A 19,334-nucleotide genomic window follows, 5' to 3' on the forward strand; every position below is an offset into this window, starting at 1 on the left:
GTTTAGACCCTGCATTTGAGAGCTAAAAAGTTGCTCTGGCCTCATGCAAGGAGCTTGCAGTAGCCTGGTGCCTTTACATTTATGTTTTCTCAAAACCGGCAAGCTCTACAACCGCTTTCGAACCCCTCCCCCCGTGTTTGCTGCATGCTTGGCAGTGGGAGAGGCCGGTGTTTTCAAAAACGGCAAGCCCAGGTTCCCCCTTTGCTCACAGAATTAGTCTACGTAGTTCTTTGACCTTTTACAAAACAAGCCAAAAATTCCAAGCTGACTCACAAATTGACCCGAAGCCTCGTCAGTCACAATGGTACCAGCATTAATTTATTAAAATTAATCCAGAAAGCAACCTTACATTAAGTTTAACAAAAATAGAATCTTGTAAAAAATGGGGTTAACCCACCATCCCTGCTCTCCTAACCTTGAGCAGCTGCGCCCGACGAGCAGGCGCAATACCACAGTTTAGGTCTCTTGAGTTCGGTAGGATACACTTTCAAGGCAGGGGAAGGTTGGTTTGGCAGTTCTAGTGACACAAGGAGCTCCAGGAAGGCAGGGAGGCCTGGGCCTTGGAGTCCACTTGGTTTTTGAGAAAAGGAGAGAGAAGGGAAGGGGTTGGGGGGGGGGCGCTGGCGGGTCTCGTCTGGGAAGAGGAGGGCAAAGAGGCACAAATAGCTGCCACGGGAAGGCTAGGCTCAGGACACCTTTGCTGCAGTTACTGGCTCTCTCGTTCTGGTGCTCGTGTTGGATTTTAGGATGTGTTCGTGTAGATATCTGTGTCTGTGTGTCAGTCATTTTTAAAAGGAACTTGTTCCTCCTCGTACATCCTGTTCTGCAAGAGGCCTGCCTCGCGAAGGTGCAACTCGGCTCAGCTTGCGGAGCTCAGGAGAGCGCTGCAGTGAGTGCAGTGGCCATCAATGGAGTGCATGGCATGTAAGCTGGTGCTCCATCGCAAGACAGTGCCTTGGCCAGAAAGCCTTCCCGGGGGCACAGGCCGCAGGGGCCTCTGGCCTGCCCTCCTTCAGCTGTGCGAGCAATGGCTCCCCCTCTTGCTTCACTTACCTAGCAGGGCCCAGCAATGCGGCAATGAAAGCACACACTGTTTCACCACAGCTGCAGTACATCCTGCAAGAAGAGGGCCTTGCCCCACTGCAACTCTCTTTTTCTCTCGTCCTGCTTTCTCTGTACTCCCCCCCCCCCCGCAAATAAAAGCCAGAACAGATCGGTTAGTGAAGAAGCCCCTCGGCTTCCCCCTCCAGCCCCATACAAGCTGTGCTGCTTTAGAAAGGCCCTTTCCCCCTTCCTATTCCATTGGAATGGCACTCATTTGAGTTTCTCCCGCCTTTTGCCCTGGAGGTCGGCCTACTGTGCTTTAAAGTGGCAAAGAACCAGCCGTTCTAGGATTCAGTCCCTTTGCTCTTCTGCACCAGAGCAATCCCGCCATCTGTGGATCTGTATCGGGTACCAGAGGCAAGTGCTGCCCTGGGCACGGGCACTCCTGTGCCACCTCCCCCGACAAATGGGGGGAAGCAAACAGCAACACAGCAACTCCAGCCTTTTGTCTTGCGAACGTCTTGAACTACACAAAGCAGCTCGTACCTGGACCAGCTGCCTGCTGCAGAAACGAGTTGCCCCTGCCTTTCCTTTTCTGCCATCTCTGTACCACTTGCTTTCTATACTCCCGTCTGGGCATCTCCTCAGGGCATGAGAAGCTGAGCAGTGCCAGGCCCATTCCAAGCAGGAGGGGCCAAGTATTTTTTAGGAGAGACGGGGAAAGCTACTTTGTGTTAAAAGATGGCAAGGTACCCAAGATCCCAGGAGCCCTCTGTGCACTGGGGGCGGGCACTGCAGAGTGGCACTTGTGGGCAGAGGTCCAGCTTGCCCAGAATGCAATGAGGTGAGCCTGGCTGAGCAAACCCCCTTTCTTGCCCATGGCAAGGCATGGGAGGGAACAGAGCCCCAGCTGCCCCGAGCCGCTGGCTGGTTGGGGAGCTGTGCAAGTTTCCCCCTGGCCTCTTTCATTCCTGGAACAAGGAAGACTGGCCCAATGGCCGAGTCTTCAAGAGTTCAGGCGGAGAAAGCTCTGTGAATGCGTGCAGGTGTGTGTGTGCCTTCCTTCCGTTTCCTAGGACCAAGTTCACGTTAAAAACTAAAACAAAAACAAAAAAAAACCTCATGGGTGAGACGTAAAGCAAATCGGGATGCTCCTTGCACAGAACAAATGGAGCCAAAGAGAGCCCTGGCCGGATCAGGGCTCCAGCCCTGGGCCATCAGGCAGTCCAGTCCAGTCAGTCATCTTCGGCAGAAGCAAGGAGCTGGATTGTCCCTCCTCTGTTCAGCACGGCAGAGCCCAAGTCCTCCCTGAGGCTGTTGCCTCGGGCTGCTTCCTTTCCTTTATTCTCACGCGCTCTTTGTGTAGCCGAAGATGCCGATGGGGAAATGCTTGACGTGTGTCGGCCACTGTGCAGCCAGCTGGAAAAACTTCACATCGTTCCACTCGATGCCGTCAATACAAACTGTGGGAGAGGAAGCAAAAGAGAGGAGGGACTTTTAGGCCAGGAGCAGGGAAGGTGGTGGAAGCAAGCGTTCAGAAGGGAAGCTGAACTGGGGCTTGCAGGGAAGAGCGAGACATGAAGAAGAAGAAGAAGAAGAAGAAGAAGAAGAAGAAGAAGAAGAAGAAGAAGAAGAAGAAGAGGAGGAGGAGGAGTAGTAGTTTGGATTTGATATTCCACTTTATCACTACCCAAAGGAGTCTCAAAGCGGCAAACATTCTCCTTTCCCTTCCTCCCCCACAACAAACACTCTGTGAGGTGAGTGGGGCTGGGAGACTTCAGAGAAGTGTGACTGGCCCAAGGTCACCCAGCAGCTGCATGTGGAGGAGCGAGGAAGCGAACCCAGTTCACCAGATTACGAGTCCACTGCTGCTAACCACTACACCACACTGGCTCTTGTATGCTGGTGGTGGAGGAGGAAATGCCGTTCAAGTTAAGCCCAGAGGTTGCTAATTTAGGGCTTGCAGAAACCACGGTGTAACAGATTGGTGGAGAATTCAGGCAATAATCCCACAGCCTGAATTGTGCCCACATTCTCCACTAACCTTCTTATAAGAACTTTCAGTACCAGGTTGGTAGGTGAGGGCTGGGAGTAACAATGACTGTACTCTCTTCTCTCTCTCGTTTTGTCTTATGCCACACACCCCACAGCAGCCATTTTGTGACTGGTGCCCACAGCACTTCCTCATCATTCAAAATGTGCCTGCTGGTCCAAATAGGTTGGCAAACACCCTGTTGTAGAGCACTGGCGGAGCCACAAGGCGAACCAAGCTCTGGCTAAGGGCTATTCAGAAAAGGACAACAACTCAGCCGCCATAGAAAAGGCCCACTCACCACGGAGCATGGTGTTTTGGTGCTTGGCTGTGCAGATCAGGCGTGTGATCCCCTCAATTACTTGACTCTTCGGTTCCAAGTCCTTCTCTTTGTTTTTCTTAGTCAGGAACATGACTGCCAAAAGATAACCATTCAAGATTCAACCGATGTCCACACAGTGAAATCCTATCGCTGAGCAAGCACTGGAGAAGTTTCATGCCCCTTTCCACAGCACATGCAAAGAGTCTGCCCATGAGGACTAGACACACAGTTCCCAAACTTTCCCCCCTGCCCCACAGACCACTTGAAAATTGCTGAGGGTTTTGCCAGCCCACTCACCCATGTTTTGGCCTGAGGCGGAAGCTATGATGCGTTATGATTCTCAATTGTGTTTTCACTGCTTCTTTTGTTTCTTACATATTGTATTTCCTTGTACTACATTTTGAAATCCGTGAAATTTAAACCACAATAAAATGAAGTGCAATGTAAAAAATAAGAAAAGCAATTACAATGCAATTAAAATGTAATACAGTGGTACCTCGGGTTAAGAACTTAATTCTTTCTGGAGGTCCGTTCTTAACCTGAAACTGTACTTAACCTGAGGTACCACTTTAGCTAATGGGGCCTTCTGCTGCCGCTGCGCCACCAGAGCACGATTTCTGTTCTCATCCTGAAGCAAAGTTCTTAACCCGAGGTACTATTTCTGGGTTAATGGAGTCTGTAACCTGAAGCGTCTGTAACCCGAGGTACCACTGTATGCATTGTGTGGAATGTTCTGTTTCCCGTCTTCAACCACAAATCCATTGGCACGTCTTGGCCCACCTAAATGGGATCGCTGGTAATTCCGGGACCACTGTTTGGACTAGAAGATTCTTGGACCAGTAGGAAACCAATCAATGTCAACAGTAAAATAATAGCAACAAAGAAACAAGCAGGCTGAGCTGGTATAGGCAGACAACAAAGAGCTGTGATGCTTCTGGGGAAGATTACCTTTCTTATTCTTCTCCTTGGTGACCACAGTCATGGCCATGGTGTTGGGGGCGGTCAGCTCCCCAGGGCCGGGGATGCGGCTGACCTGCAGGGAGCGGAAATTGCTCTTCAGGGTGTTTTTGATGCCCGTCTCCCGCTTCTCGGCCTCTTTCCTCTTTTCTGGACCTTGCGCTGTCCAGTAATCGACCTGCAGGCCCATCACCTCCACGCCAGGACTCAGGTTGCTGGGAGGAAGAAACAGAAGCTGCAACCAAAGCGGACCCTGAGCCAAGCCATGTGAGCAGTAGAACCACATGGCACAGCTCAGGCTGGACTGTACCACCCCAGGTTCTGAGGGGGACAGAGGTGGAAGTGCGCCACATACCCAGCTCCCGAGAGCCCGCTGCTGACCGATGGGGAGGGCGGAGGGGTTCCCACCACCTCCTTGGTATAGGGGACGCCACCGCCAGATGGAGACGATGAGCTGAGCAGTGAAGTGGTGCAGATGGTCACATCGTCAGAATCAACTAAGGAAAGGGGGGAAATGGCCATATTATACCAGGGAGATGGTGGCTGATTTCAGGACCCGGGTGGCATTTTAACATCCATCCAATTCAGAGTGCTTCCAGATGACCTGTTTCTTGAGCACAAAGTTTGGGGGAAGCTTAGACGACTGTCTTAGATGTTTACTACGGCCTCGGTCCAGTATATCTGAAGGAGCGTCTCCACCCCCATCGTTCTACCCAGACGCTGAGGTCCAGCACCAAGGGCCTTCTGGCGTTCCCTCATTGCGAGAAGCCAAGTTACAGAGAACCAGGCAGAGGGCCTTCTTGGTAGTGGCACCTGCCCTGTGGAATGCCCTCCCACCAGATGTCAAAGAAAACAACTACCAGACTTTTAGAAGATATCTGAAGGCAGCCCTGTTTAGGGAAGCTTTTAATGTTTGATGCATTACTGTATTTTAATATTTTGTTGGAAGCCGCCCAGTGGCTGGGGAAGCCCAGGCAGATGGGCGGGGTATTAATAATAATAATAATAATAATAATAATAATAATAATAATAATAATAATTAGTTCTGCTTTGTCTGCAGGAAGGTTAGGTGATGTTGCATCAATCAAATGCCGCTCCACCCTTCCCAATGGCTCCCCCCATCATTCGTCTTCTTGCAAAAAAGTCTTGATTCTGCAGGCATGTGTTTCTATTGCGCAACAGCAACCTTACAGCCTGTGACTGAATCCTGCCTGGAAATAGTGACACCTGGAAGCGCCCTCATTCATTGTACGTTTTACATCTTTTATATAACCTGCTCTCCCAAAGCTGGGATTTACAGCCTTGCACCAAAAACACCTTGGGGAGCTTATTGTTGTTAGACACAGCTTAGCCTAGTCAATAATAATAATAATAATAATAATAATAATAATAATAATAATAATTGTACCCTGCCCATCTGACTGGGTTGCCCCATCCACTCTGGGCAGCTTCCAACAGATATAAGAACACAATAAAACACCAAACATTAAAAGATCCAGTTATTACATAAGACCATCTAGTCTAGCACCCTGTTCTCACAGTGGCCACCCAGATGCCCATGGGGCACCCACAAGCGAGATATGACCACAAGAGTCCTCTCCCCTCCTGCGGTTTCCAGAAACTGCTATTAGAAGCATTGTTGCCTCTAACTGTGGAGACAGAGCCCAGCCACCAGATTCCACCAGCAAACTGGAGGAGGTTGTGAGCCAGGTCCTTGCAAGACGCAGGCAGGGTGGGAGACCAGAGCCAGGCTGTCTTGGCCGTAGCCTCTGGGCACCTGGCTCAGTGCCTTTTTCTCACCTGAGGTGTTGAAGGACTGCTCCACAAGGCCCACTTTCACCACCTGCCAGTGAACAAGGAGAAAAGCCTCAGTCAGTACCCAAAGACTTGCCAAGAGCCAACTTTCCATGCCAAGGAGCGGCTAACACAGCTTTCGTCATGCTGGCAGGGGATGATGGGAGTTGTAGTCCCAAATGTCTGGGAGGTGCCAGATCGGCAAAGGTTGAACCAACACCTCACAAGACTGACTGTGGCTTCCTGCCAAACTACCTCCTCCCTTGCAGACCACCTTGGGGAAGGTGAAAGGAAGAAGAAGAAGAAGAGGAGGAGGAGGAGGAGTTTGGATTTGATATCCCGCTTTATCACTACCCAAAGGAGTCTCAAAGCAGCTAACATTCTCCTTTCCCTTCCTCCCCCACAACCAACACTCTGTGAGGTGAGTGGGGCTGAGAGACTTCAAAGAAGTGTGACTGGTCCAAGGTCACTCAGCAGCTGCATGTGGAGGAGCGGGGAAGCGAACCCGGTTCACCAGATTACGAGACTACCGCTCTTAACCACTACACCACACTGGCTCTCTTAACATTAACTTGGAAGACAAGTTATACGGGTGCTGCCAAGGAGAAGAAGGGCAAGGGCTTTTCTGAGTGGTCTAGCGGCCCCCCAACAACAGCACTCACCCCGACAAACGGCACAAACTTCTGGCAGGAATCCTCGTCAGGGCTGTGAAATGGAGCAGAGGCAATTAAAAGCTGCAAACCCGCCCCCCCCCCCTCCTGGAAAGAATCCTTGGCCTGGAAAGGCAACTGCGGAGAAGGGGGTAGCTCATGCAGCCAGCAGGACCTCCCATCATCCTTTGCTCACCATCCTCCTAAGCTGCTGAGGGGCAGCCCCCCCCCCCCGCGCTTCATCCAGGCTATTTTGTCCCTGTCCTTGTTGACGTGTCTCGTCAGTGCGCAGCCTCCCCCCCCCCCCGCCCCACCCCCAGCCAGCAAAGAGTTATAAACAAGCAGCCGTTCTGAGAGAGCCAAAGCGATGTTGTCTCATCTTTAGGATGGGACGGGGGGCGAGGGAAGCAGGACAGACTCCTCTGCCTTACGCAGCAAAGCAACCCCACGCCCGGCCACCCCAAATGCTGAGCACAGGATCACATGGCGTAGGGAAGGTTGCAGGAGGGAAGGAGGAAGACGAGGAGCACAGGGACAGATGCGCTTAAGAGGCTCAGGAGGAAGTGGGGGGGTTTTCCTTCCCTCCCCAACATGCAACCAGGAACAGGCAGCAGCCCTTGTCTCACACAAGGCAGAAGACGGGGGTCGGGAGAAAGGAGGCAGGAGTCAGCTCTGTTCCTGGACAAAGAGGAGACGGACAGACACTGGGGAAGAAGGGCAACACTGCAGCAAGCCACAGTTCCAATACCTGATATAAAAATCAAAATAGAGGCTTCTTTTCCTTGAATGCCAAAACAAACAAGAAACAAAAAAGACCAAGAAGAGGGAGAGGCGTAAAGAACTGCTGGAACGTAAGCGGTCACTAAGATGACGGGCGCCGGGAGGTGACACAGACACACACACACAGAAGTGGTGTCCGTCTGAATGGCGGCTTTGGGGAGGAGAGGGGTCCAGAAGCTTCTTCTGGCTGAATCTGAGCAGCCACTTTGAGGAGCTCCAGGTTCTGAGCTTGTGAACGGAGTCAGAAGTAGGGGAAGGGGGGTGTCTCCCTGAAGACACACCTGTTCACCCTGGCCTTGGGACACCTGCAATGTTTGTGTTTTGGGGCCCAGACTATTTATAGGATCATAGAACTGCAGAGGGCGAAGGGACCTAGTCCAACCCCCTGCAAAGCAGGAATCTCAACTAGATCAGACGTGGCGGATGATGGAGACAAAGGAATGCAACCGTTGGGCTAGAAAATGGCCCCCACCCCCTGGGTTTATACCTTGCCCTCTGCTGGTATCAGTACAGATAAGGGGTGGCCTATACAAATGCACAACAGGAAACAAATACAATAGTAAACAAACAGCTATCCCTGAGATTGCCATCTGTTTCGATTGTTTTTAATGCTCCACTTGGCAGCCACACTGAGGCCTGCTGGTGATTAAATGAATTTAACCACAATCATCATAAAAATGTAGCATTGTCATTTGGCTCCAGATCTTTTTGGGGGAGGGGGGGACTGGGACATCACCTCTTTACCCTGGATTTCAGGTGCATGTTTTTAGGACCCACCTTTTTTGTATGATTGTAAGTTGTTTTGAAGTGTTTTTCACATGTTTTAATACTGCTAACCCACTGTAGGATCTTAGGATGGAGGGTGGGTAATTTCATCATCACCATCACCATCACCATCCTCATCCCCCACCCCCCATTAAAGACCCACATCCTTCTGGCCCCAGCCCATTTGCCTGCACCCTCTTCTCTCTGGGTCCAAACTGCACAGTGACCCCAAAGAAGAGGGAAGCTCTTGCTTAGTTAGAGGGAAGAGGGAGGGCCAGGGTGGGGTGGGGTGGGGTGGGTCTCCTGCAGAGGGGCCAAAAAGAGAAAAGAGGTGTGGAGGGGAGACAGCTGCATGAAGAGAAAGGAAGGCAAAACTTGATTGGCCAGCCCAAAACATCTGCAGAGAATCAGACTGGGAAAGACTGTCTTCTTACCTGCTGGCGAACCATCTTTGTTTACAGAATCATTCCAGTTCATCCAATAGTCTAAACGGAATTGATTGGGATGGTTCTGTAAAACCTGGCACTGGACTACTGGCTGGGCACCAGACTGGCAGAGGCTGCTGTCAGTACACATCATGTCTTACAGCACCAGAGGGGTTCTGCCTCTCTTCCATCCTTGGCCAACGGCCCCTTGCTGAGGCACGGGCAGATACTGAGCTGGGCCCACTTCTGGCGCCAGGCCTGGCAGGCACTGTTGGGTTTTGTTGGGAGCTGCCCAGAGAGGCTGGGGCAACCCAGCCAGATGGGCGGCATATAAATAACAAAATTATTATTATTATTATTATTATTATTATTATTATTATTATTAGGTTTGTTGGGGGGGTTTTATGACACAGGCTTACTCAGATGCCCTGGCAGACCTGCACCCTCCCGTGTAGATGACAACACCACGCCCAGAGTGCTCTCCACCTGATCTTGGGATTTAGTAGGCTGATGCTGGAGCTGATGCCACAGTTTTCACGCTTTTGAAGAGCATTTTTCGCATCTAACACACACGGCTTCTGGAACAACCCTGCCCCCGCTGCCCAAATTAATTGCCCTAAAGCTGCTACACTTTGCAGTGGGTTCCAGAATACGTACTCTGCTCGACGCCAGCACTGCCCAAGCTTGGATCCCCAGATGTTGTTGGACTCCGATTCCCATCAGCTCTAGCCAGCATGGCCAACAGTCAGGGATGATGGGAGTTGGAGTCCAACTACAGGATGGGGAAGGTGGATCTACCCTGTAACTGGGACTCTGGCTGAGGTTGATGGCATTTGAAGTTCTACAACGATGGTGGTTACCAGCTTGGCGAAGGATTGAAAACTACATGTAGGCTAGTTGCCAGTGGAGTAGTAAATCTATTTCAGAGGTTAGGAACCTGCGGCCTTTCTGATGTTGCTGGACCACAACTCACATTGCCTGGGACTGATGGGAATATGACACAGCTGCAGGGCCATTGGGCCACCCTCCCATTGGGGCAGCCCAGAGCGCAGTGGGGATAGGCTAGCCCAGAGCTTTCAGGTCGCCATGGATGAACTCCTCTTAAGTCGACCGCTGCAGACTCTTCCCCTCCCTAACCCAACGCAAAGCAACCTCTCGCCCCAGCCTCAGTTTTCCGACAGCGGCATCGAGTTGCACAACTACAAGCTTGCGCTAACTATGTGAAGCACCTGGGCACATTGTGTGGCAGCCCGTGGCAAGCTAGCTGCACTGCTGTGACGCATCGTTACACCTCCGGCATCCGCCGCTGCAGATGTCTGAAAAGGAACGTCAAAAGCCAAACCCTGCACAAAGCGAAGCTCTGCAGTCTGCACACAAAATATTGTGCCAAATTCTGCATGTGATGGTCGCTGCAGTTGGCCACCCTTGCTGTAGGGCCTGTTCTGATGCCAAGAATGTGATCGTATCGAGGAAGCATCACCAAACAACTAATGAAGCATAATGAAGTGTAAATGGTCCAGGAGAAATCTACCACTAATGCACTATTATTGCATCAATGACATGTTGCCCACGCCTGCAAAAAAAACCCCAGCTCCATGAGCTTCATTGTCCATATTTTGCCAAGTCGAAGGTCTAACTTAAAGGTAAAGGGACCCCTGACCATTAGGTCCAGTCATGGCCGACTCTGGGGTTGCAGCGCTCATCTCGCTTTATTGCCCCAGGGAGCCGGCGTACAGCTTCCGGGTCCTGTGGCCAGCATGACTAAGCCGCTTCTGGTGAACCAGAGCAGCACACGGAAACGCCGTTTACCTTCCCACCAGAGCGGTACCTATTTATCTACTTGCACTTTGACGTGCTTTCAAACTGCTAGGTTGGCAGGAGCAGGGACCGAGCAATGGGAGCTCACCCCGTCGTGGGGATTCGAACCGCCAACCTTCTGATCGGCAAGTCCTAGGCTCTGTGGTTTAACCCACAACGCCACCCACGTCGAAGGTCTAACTGAGTGGCAAGTAAAACTGCTGTAAGTGGCGAGTTGGAGGTGGAGATGCAGTGCTCAGAAGCCAATGCCCATTTTGCTTCCACTTGATGCTCCAAGAGTCTGAAATGAGTTTGAAGGACACCCCACCCCCACTCCCAGTTTGAAGGATATGAAGTTCCCCTGTGCCCAAAACTCACAGGCTTCCCTGCCTGGCTGGGGCATGGTGACACCCATCCCAGGACATGTCCCAGCTCAAAGCACAGCCCCTAACCCTGCAGAAGCTCCCGCGGGGAGTGCAGCAAGCCAGCCGTACGTACTGTGTGCCAGTCCCCGATGGCTGTAGGGGCAAGCAGAGAACAGCAGGGCTTGAAGTACCCCACACACCTGAACTGCGGGGGGAGGAAGCACAGAAACAGTACTTGCAATTCCCAAAAACCACTGCCTTCCTCCTGGCACCTGGGAGAAGGTTTTCTTCTCCGCCCCATGACAGAAGAGCTGCCTGTTCCTTCTGCTCTCAACCCTACTGGGCTTCAGGAGCCGGTTCAGAGACAATGGAGCCATCCAGGAGCCAGGGAAAAGCCGACAACAAAGAGTGGGACTCTCTATGTAGCTTCTGCACCACTGCCCAACCCAGCACACTATCCCTTGGGAATCCAAGGGCAGCAATCCTGGCCCCATGTGGTGTAGAAGGTGGGTCTAAGTAGCTCCTTCATTTGCCCATGGTGTGTGTGTGTTTGTTTGTTTGTTTGTTTGTTTGTTTGTTTGTGTGTATGAAAGGAAGATGGCCTCTTACCTCTTCTGCTTGTAGGTCAACATGGCCTCGGAAATGGGCAACTGGTGGGACACATTGGCGCCAGTGATGAACTGGACGACCCGACCAGGGACATCCACTGTGTCTGGAAGGAGGCGAGTGAAAGAGTTAGACGAGGCAGAACATCCTCAAGGAACAAGGCCCCTGCCCTGTCCCGCCCCGTCCCACCGTGCTCCTCCCCAGCTGGAGACAGCCCTGCTTTGCCCTATATTGAAAGATTTTGGCAGAAGGTAACTGAAACTACCAACAGAACTGTACGGAACAACCTTACATTTACAGAGCAAAACATCCTCTTGAATTATATAATCAGCACATGGAACCTTAAAGGTAAAGGGACCCCTGACCGTTAGGTCCAGTCGTGACCGACTCTGGGGTTACGGCGCTCATCTCGCTTTATTGGCCGAGGGAGCCGCCGTACAGCTTCCGGGTCATGTGGCCAGCATGACTAAGCCACTTCTGGCAAACCAGAGCAGCGCACGGAAACGCCGTTTACCTTCCCACTGGAGCGGTACCTATTTATCTACTTGCACTTTGATATGCTATCAAACTGTTAGGTTGGCAGGAGCAGGGACTGAGCAATGGGAGCTCACCCTGTCATGGGCATTCGAACCGCCGACCTTCTGATCAGAAAGTACTAGGCTCTCTGGTTTAACCTTGCAAACCTTACAAAAGGACAATACGAGTGGACTCCCCGTGCCCTTGCCACAGCAAAAAGACTGAAAAATAAAAGTGCGGCTCCCTTCTACAATTGGATATAAGAAGTATACAAACTCATAACATATGAACAACTTGCATATAAATGCATGGGAAAATTCCATGATATTTGGAATCCATTCTTACAAATACTGTTATAGGTTAAGATCTGGTGAGGTGCAATAACAACTTCGTAAAATATGCAATTTTGGGTTTCCCCCCTTTATTTCCCCTTCTACACGGGTTCTATTTCTCTTTCTCTCTCTTTATCTACGTCTCACATATAATTATGCACTTTTTGGGTTTTCAGTAAAGATGCTGTCTTTAAGAAGGCCTGCTTGGACTATTTACCTGAACTAGGGGGCTCAATTCTGCTAAAGAGCTCTCTCCAGGCTGCATCCAGGAACAAGGTGCTGTATCTGTTGTCCACAGAGCCAAGGTACTTGGCCACGGGGTGAGAGCCTGCGAATGACACAGAGGAAAAGGAAGCATTTTGTAAAATAAATAAATACCTGCTACTCTGGAGAAGGCAAGGAGAGCAAAGCTTGGACCGCCTTAGGAAGCTGTGCCAAAGGGCAAAATCCTGTTTCGCCTGGTTTGCCTCCACTATTTCCAGCCCATCTTTTTCTTTTTCCAGTTGGAGAGGCCAAAGGGTCATTTCCACAGGTCAACCAGGGTGGACATCTTAGCAGGGAAGACACAGCAGCCTTCCAGGACAGCCACCCCCCCTCCATGGCAAAGCTCTTACCCAACGGCACCACGAGGAAACGGAGATAGTTGAGCCAGTCCGGGGTCTTGCCGGCTAGCTGCTCCACAAAGAAGCGCAGGACGATGCTCAGGTAGCTCTGGTCCCCTGCGACGGCCACTTTCACTGGGGGAGGCATGTGGGAATTACAGTTACAGCTGCCGGAGGAAGAGAGATGCTGAGAGATTCACAAAGAAGCAGCCCCCCGGAAAGAGCACAGCCAAACTACTGACCCCACCCCGGCCCCTCACTACTCCACTGCCATCACAAAGCCTAGAATCTACTACCCTTTGGACAAAACCAGGTGAGTGGGAAGGAGGGGGGAGAGAGAAAGAGGGAAAGGGGTGGCAGAAGAAAGAGGGGGTGGCAGAAAGAGAGCGAAAGAGGGAGGGAGAAGGGGTGGCAGAGAGAGAAACACTGGTGCCCTGCCCAGGGTTGTCTCGGTCTCTGCTCACTACCTGGAATGAATGACTAACATCCTGACCTAACAGCTGCAGAAAACAGCAGCACACTAATCCTTGTATTTACCAGAAAAGCTTATATTATCGCAGGAACCAGACTTCACACAGACACCAACATCTCTTTCAAGGTGCATTTCTTATCCAGAAACTACAGAGATAAAGATGCAGTCTTCCCAAAACCAAGGCTTCATCCTCTTTACTTCAAACCAGTAAACACATAGTTCAAAGGACTTCTGAACTACGTTACTCAGGAAACTCCCGCTCCACAAACTATAAACTCCATATTTTCATTGGCGGGCCAGCTCACGGCTTCAATGGGACCCCCTCTTTGCTCCTCAAGGACCTCAATCCTATAGTTTGCTGAACCACGGTGAGTGAAGCTGACCCCTTGCCAAGCACAGGGATCTGAAGAGAAGAGCTTAGCACTTGCAGAAGGCTCAAATCTCTGTTCTGTGCCTTTGAGTTCCGTTTGCTTCAAGATCAGGTTTTTCTGCACTTACTTTCCAGGCTCTGGGGGGGTGATCAGACCCTCTCTTTACAGGTTTCAAGGTGTGGGTGTCTAATGGTTGCTGCCCACACATGGATGCTCGAGTTGCGAACGTGATCCGTGCGGGAATCACGTTCGCAACCCACAGCACTGTGTGCGCACGTGCAGGTTGCGATTCGGCGCTTCTGCGCATGCGCATGGTGCGATTTAGCGCTTGTGCGCATGCGCGACCGCCGAAACCCAGAAGTAACCCGTTCTGGTACTTCCGGGGTTTGGTGCCTCCGTAACCCGAAAATACGCGACCTGAAGCGCCTGTAACCCGAGGTATGACTGTATTCTCGTTTTATTTCCGTGTAGCAAACCAATCTTTTCCTACATCCTGGCATGACACGTTCTTTATCAGGGTTAAAAGTACACAGGCGTTTTTCATGGACGCAGGTACTAGCTCAACACAGAAGATTCCAATCTTCCTAGAGACCTGCATGTTGCGTTCATGTGTGTGGTGCGCAAGCCTGAGGGTTCAGATGCACACCTCCTAGCAACTTGGGTGGCTGCAACCCCTGCATACATAAACCCCCAAAGACCTTTCTTTGGGGTCCACCTGAAAAGCCAACATGGGGCCCTCAGACCCTGGTTTGTTGCTCCCGCCGGCAATACTCACTATCTCTGGATGCGAGAGACGATGGTGTTGAAAGCGGCCTGCACATCCGCCATGGAGCAGGTGGAGACAATGGGCTGCTTGTGCTCTTGCAGCTGGTCGCACAGATACTGCCGAGAGGAAACCAGAAATAGGAGGCAGGAATGGGATGAAGAAGAAATGCAAACACTTTGCAAAAATAATTTGGTGGGGAGGTACCAGAGCCCTCCCCCAAATCCAGGAGTCGCCAGCATGGTGCCCTCTAGAATGTTGAATTTCAAGCCATCACCCCCAGTCGGCATGGCCAACAGTCAGGGATGATGGGAGTTTTAAATCCAGCAAGATCTAGAGGAGCCACAGGTTGGTTTCATTTATCTGTTGGCTTGATTTGGGAATCATTAGCATTTCTAAGGTTCCCCATTCTGGCTTTAGACCCAGGTTACTTGAAGGAGTATCTGTGCTCATATGAACCTAACTGAGCCTGGAGAGGCTTTTACCCACACTTTAAAAATCCGCTCTGGAAACAAACATGTAGCCACTGAAGCTTCCTGGCTGGCAGTGCTTCCAGCTGAGGGTTTTTAATGTTGTAAGAGGGTGGTTCAAATATTGCAAATGGGTCATTGGCAACAGTTTTTTTTTTTAAAAAAAATTATTTAACAGTGGGTTTTTCTTGGAAAATTAAATTGGAGGAGGGATAGGGATGCTAATTATATTGCAGGGATGCAGCATTTTTAATATATTTTTTTGCATGCATGAGGAGTGTTCACCCCACAATAAATATCCATCTGAAAGCACCCAGAGAGCTCAGGGCCTCTGCTCCAGATCACGTGGGCTTGGGGTGTTTCTCCCAGCTTGTTCAGATGAACTCCTTACTCTCAAGCCGGGGAGTTTCCTTGTGCTGGGCCCTTGCTCAGGAGCCTCCAGCAGCATTTGCAAAGCTCTGGCTTAATATCCAAATAATAATAATAGAGGATGACATTTTATGGGGGATCAGAAAACTCACTGAAAAGGGCTGTGGCTCAGGGGTAGAACACATGCCTTTGCCTAGAAGAGGCTGGGAGAACCCCCTGCCTGGAACCCCGAAGAGCTGCTTCCAGTGTGCGTATTGCTAGATTCCGACTCCCATCATTCCTGACCACTGACCCTGCTGACTGGGGCTGATGGGAGATGGAGTCCAACAAGCACCCGAAGGGCATCCAGCTGGGAAAGGCTGGCTTTAGAGGCATGCAAGATGCAGTAAGATGGTACCAAGGCTTCCCCGCCCATCCCCAGGGCTCCCTTACCTGGCCTTGCCACTCGGCTATGTTCACCAGGATGATGCTCTCGGGCAGCTGCTCATCCGAGACCAGGATCTGGTTGAGCTGATCATACACAGACTTTCGGGGCACCTGCAATAGCACAACAGAGGAGCATTCACAGACTGCCATGAAACCCACAGCCACCCTTGGGCTGGCTATGCAAACACCTAGAGGATGGCAAAGGCAGGTAAGACCTAGTGGCACCGGCAGTGGCTGGTGTCCATTGGGACTGGCCAAGGAGACTACCAGCAGGTGGCGCCACAGCCAATGATAGACAGAATCACTTTCTGATTGGTTGTTAAGGACGATGGGGTAGTTTCCCTTTCCCCCTAATGGACCAACCTTCACTTCTTGGCCCATTTCTGATGCCAGGAGCTGCCAATGACTATTTCTTTTCATCTCAGAGCTCCACCAACCCACCCTATTATTATTATTATTATTATTATTATTATTATTATTATTATATTTTTTAATCAACATTTCCCCATAAGACAGTAAAACTGCAGTTACAAAAGATAAAAAGGAGAAAAACAGAAGAAAAGAAAGGGTCAACAGAAAGAAAGGGAGGAGAAAGAAAGAAAGAAAGAAAGAAAGAAAGAAAGAAAGAAAAACCCAGCAACCCACCGCTTCCAGGAGATTCACTCACCTCCCTCCCAGGGGGAAAAACCCTTCCTCCCCATACAAGCCCCTCCCCGCACCCCATTGCCTGACCTGGGTGCCCTGCCGTGAGTCTGGGGAGCTCTCGCTGTCCAGGCTGCTGGTCCGATCGCCCTGGCCTTTGGAGTTCTGCCTGTCCTTGACGGACATGCTGCGCGGCCGCCACAACTGCTTGTTCTCAACTTTGCTGAAAGGCAAAAGTCTGGTTTGTCGAAGTGGTACAGAGGAAGCTGGACCGGGCGGGTGGCAAAAAGAGAAGCCTGCCGGGCGATTGAGCACTAGCTGCCGCGGGAAAGTCAGCGACGGAAGTGACAAGCCCAGGCTCAGAGAGACCCCACTGGGTCCCAGACATTTCCAGGGTGTGTGTGTGTGGCTTTCACATGGATTCAGAGAGCAGGGAAGAGCCACCATGCCTCCAAAGATCACCTCTCCCTGCTTTCAGTATCTATGTGCCAACCTAGAACTGGAAGGATCTCCGGGGGAGACACTGTTGGTGGGTGCCTGTCACATCAATTACCGTATTTTTCGCTCTATAAGACACACCTTTTCCCTCCTAAAAGGTAAGGGGAAATGTGTGTGCGTCTTATGGAGCTAATGCAGGCGGGAGGCTCTTCTCAGCGCTCCCTTTAAAGAGCTGCATGGAGCGTGTGTGCGGCTCTTGGGGGCTTTTCCCCGAGGAGGGAGAAGGGCAGCCTGTCAGTAACGGGCTGCCCTTCTCCCTCCTCGGAGAAAAGCCTGCAAGCGCCACACACATGCTCCATGCAGCTTGTGAAAGGGAGCGCTGAGCAGAGCCTGGGATGCATGCAGGCTCTGCTCAGCGCTCCCTTTAAAGAATATTTTTTTCCTTGCATTCCCCCTCTAAAAACTAGGCGCGTCTTATGTCAGGTGCATCTTATGGAGTGAAAAATATCGTAAGTTACAATTCATTGCATTTTAGCTCTTTCAAGCTGCTTCCACACACGGTGTTTTAACTCAGGATTGCCGTGCTTTGTTCATTTGATTTTCCCCGAGCATCCAGACTGTGCCATTATCAAGCAGCTACTCTTGCAGTGTCCCCTCCACCAGGCCCTGTTCCTCTTCCATCCCCATTCAGAGCACTGCGACCACAGCCAGTTTACAGTCGCCTGAGCACTTCAGTCGCGCCGCCTGGATTTGCCGGCATGCGACAGAATCCCACCCGCAAAACAGCGACAGGCTAGCAGCCGCTGTTCCGCCACCAGCCACAAGAGAGAGGCCTTCTTTACCTGGGAGAAACAGTGGCTGGGAACTCTGGCTTGCTGCTGCTGCTCAGCTGAGCCAGCCTGTCCACGCTGCTCTCCTTCAGGACTGTCTCGCCAGGCCCTCCTGGGCAGGATTCATCAACCTCCAGCTCCTGAGGGGATGCACAGAAAGTCTTTCTTCTTTCACTCTTTGGTAACATCAAACAGCTAGTTTCCCAGGCCAGCTTCTCTTCCCCTGCCTGACTGACAGGAGCAAGCCAGCTCCTCTTCCCTTGGGCAGGTACCCCTGGGCAAAATGCGCAGAGCCAGCACTGGAAAAGAGCTCTGTTCCCACCCTCTGCCCCCCAAGTCACAGATCAGCTTCAGCTAGAAATCGGATATTTGGTGTCCCTGGCCACTCTGCCGGCAGAGATCCAGCAAACATCCTTGTTTCTGACTTCCAAGAGCAACCTGAAGACTCTCTTATGCCTGTGCAGCTGTACAAGCTTTTGTGATCAGCCGTTCATGTTAACGATTATTTTGTATTGCTTTTTTGTTGCTTTGTGTTTCAGCGCCCCTGTGAGAATTTCTGTATACTTTTTCTATGTGTTTCACGTTTCATCTTTATGACTGCTGTTGTAATAAATAATCCTTCATAAAAATTATTGCACTATATTCTTCATTAAATTACACTGGGGAACAATTTTTTTTTCCGTTTTCTGTTGCATGAGATTTTTCAACTGTTCTTATATGTTCTTTCAATGCTGATTTCAAATCTGAAATTGATTTTTGAGTACATGCTATAGTTATCTTTCAATTTCCGACTTTTGCCGATACAGTGGTACCTCAGGTTAAGAACTTAATTCGTTCTTAACCTGAAGCACCATTTTAGCTAATGGGGCCTCCCACTGCCACTGAGCCGCTGGAGCACAATTTCTGTTCTCATTCTGAAGCAAGGTTCTTAACCTGAGGTACTATTTCTGGGTTAGCGGAGTCTGTAACCTGAAGCGTATGCAACCTGAAGCATATGTAACCTGAGGTACCACTGTATGTCATATTTACACTGGGGATACGTGGACACTGACACGTTGATCTACCCTAACCACATGGTAATTATTGTCTTGCAAACTTAATTTTTCTTTATTTTTATAGTTTTGTAAACTAAATATTTGTATTTTTCAGATTGAACCATGGCTTCTTCAGGTAGACAAAAATGTGTAAACAAACCTGATGCCTTTTGTTATGTATGTGGCTGCTACGCACTTCCTCGTCAAAGACGCAATATAACAGCGTTTGTGAGGCATGCCTATAAAAGCTATTTTGAAATTCCCCTGGGCGACCAAGAAAGGGGCTCTGCATATTGTTTGTCACAATTGTGAGGAAATGCTTAGAGACTAGACAAAAGGAAAACAGAAGAGTATGCCTTTTGGGGTTCCCATGGTTTGACCGAGAACCAAAGGATCACACAAGTGACTGCTATTTTTGTTTCCCAGTGGTATCTACAAGGTGTTGTTATTCAGATACTTGGTAAAGCCTTTCTGTTGTCCAAGAAGGTGACCATTTTGAGATCCACACAGATGATCCAGTTGTGCTCCTCAC

General features: G+C 50.5%; 1 protein-coding gene across 4 annotated transcripts in view; it reads right to left on the reverse strand.

The window, feature by feature from the left end:
* Positions 1 to 296: 296 nt before the first annotated feature.
* Positions 297 to 19,334, reverse strand: part of LOC310841777 (phosphofurin acidic cluster sorting protein 2-like) — a 180,659-nt gene continuing 161,621 nt past the window's right edge. The window contains exons 12-26 of one of the 4 annotated variants that reach the window (XM_083733200.1): positions 17,781 to 17,908; positions 16,591 to 16,723; positions 15,865 to 15,969; positions 14,606 to 14,712; positions 13,000 to 13,154; positions 12,603 to 12,713; positions 11,541 to 11,643; positions 11,065 to 11,136; positions 7,548 to 7,580; positions 6,812 to 6,854; positions 6,156 to 6,198; positions 4,711 to 4,852; positions 4,347 to 4,570; positions 3,378 to 3,491; positions 297 to 2,507 (exon numbers count right to left, since the gene is read on the reverse strand). In XM_083733200.1, the coding sequence (XP_083589326.1) occupies positions 2,392 to 2,507; positions 3,378 to 3,491; positions 4,347 to 4,570; positions 4,711 to 4,852; positions 6,156 to 6,198; positions 6,812 to 6,854; positions 7,548 to 7,580; positions 11,065 to 11,136; positions 11,541 to 11,643; positions 12,603 to 12,713; positions 13,000 to 13,154; positions 14,606 to 14,712; positions 15,865 to 15,969; positions 16,591 to 16,723; positions 17,781 to 17,908 (1,629 nt within the window). In that variant the 3' untranslated portion in view covers positions 297 to 2,391. The remainder of the gene's footprint in view (positions 2,508 to 3,377; positions 3,492 to 4,346; positions 4,571 to 4,710; positions 4,853 to 6,155; positions 6,199 to 6,811; positions 6,855 to 7,547; positions 7,581 to 11,064; positions 11,137 to 11,540; positions 11,644 to 12,602; positions 12,714 to 12,999; positions 13,155 to 14,605; positions 14,713 to 15,864; positions 15,970 to 16,590; positions 16,724 to 17,780; positions 17,909 to 19,334) is intronic. The other 3 variants (XM_083733202.1, XM_083733201.1, XM_083733203.1) reach the window with 3 other exon arrangements.

This window comes from Podarcis gaigeae (assembly GCF_964106915.1).
Source record: "Podarcis gaigeae genome assembly, chromosome: 3".
In the NCBI taxonomy this organism is placed as follows: domain Eukaryota; kingdom Metazoa; phylum Chordata; class Lepidosauria; order Squamata; family Lacertidae; genus Podarcis; species Podarcis gaigeae.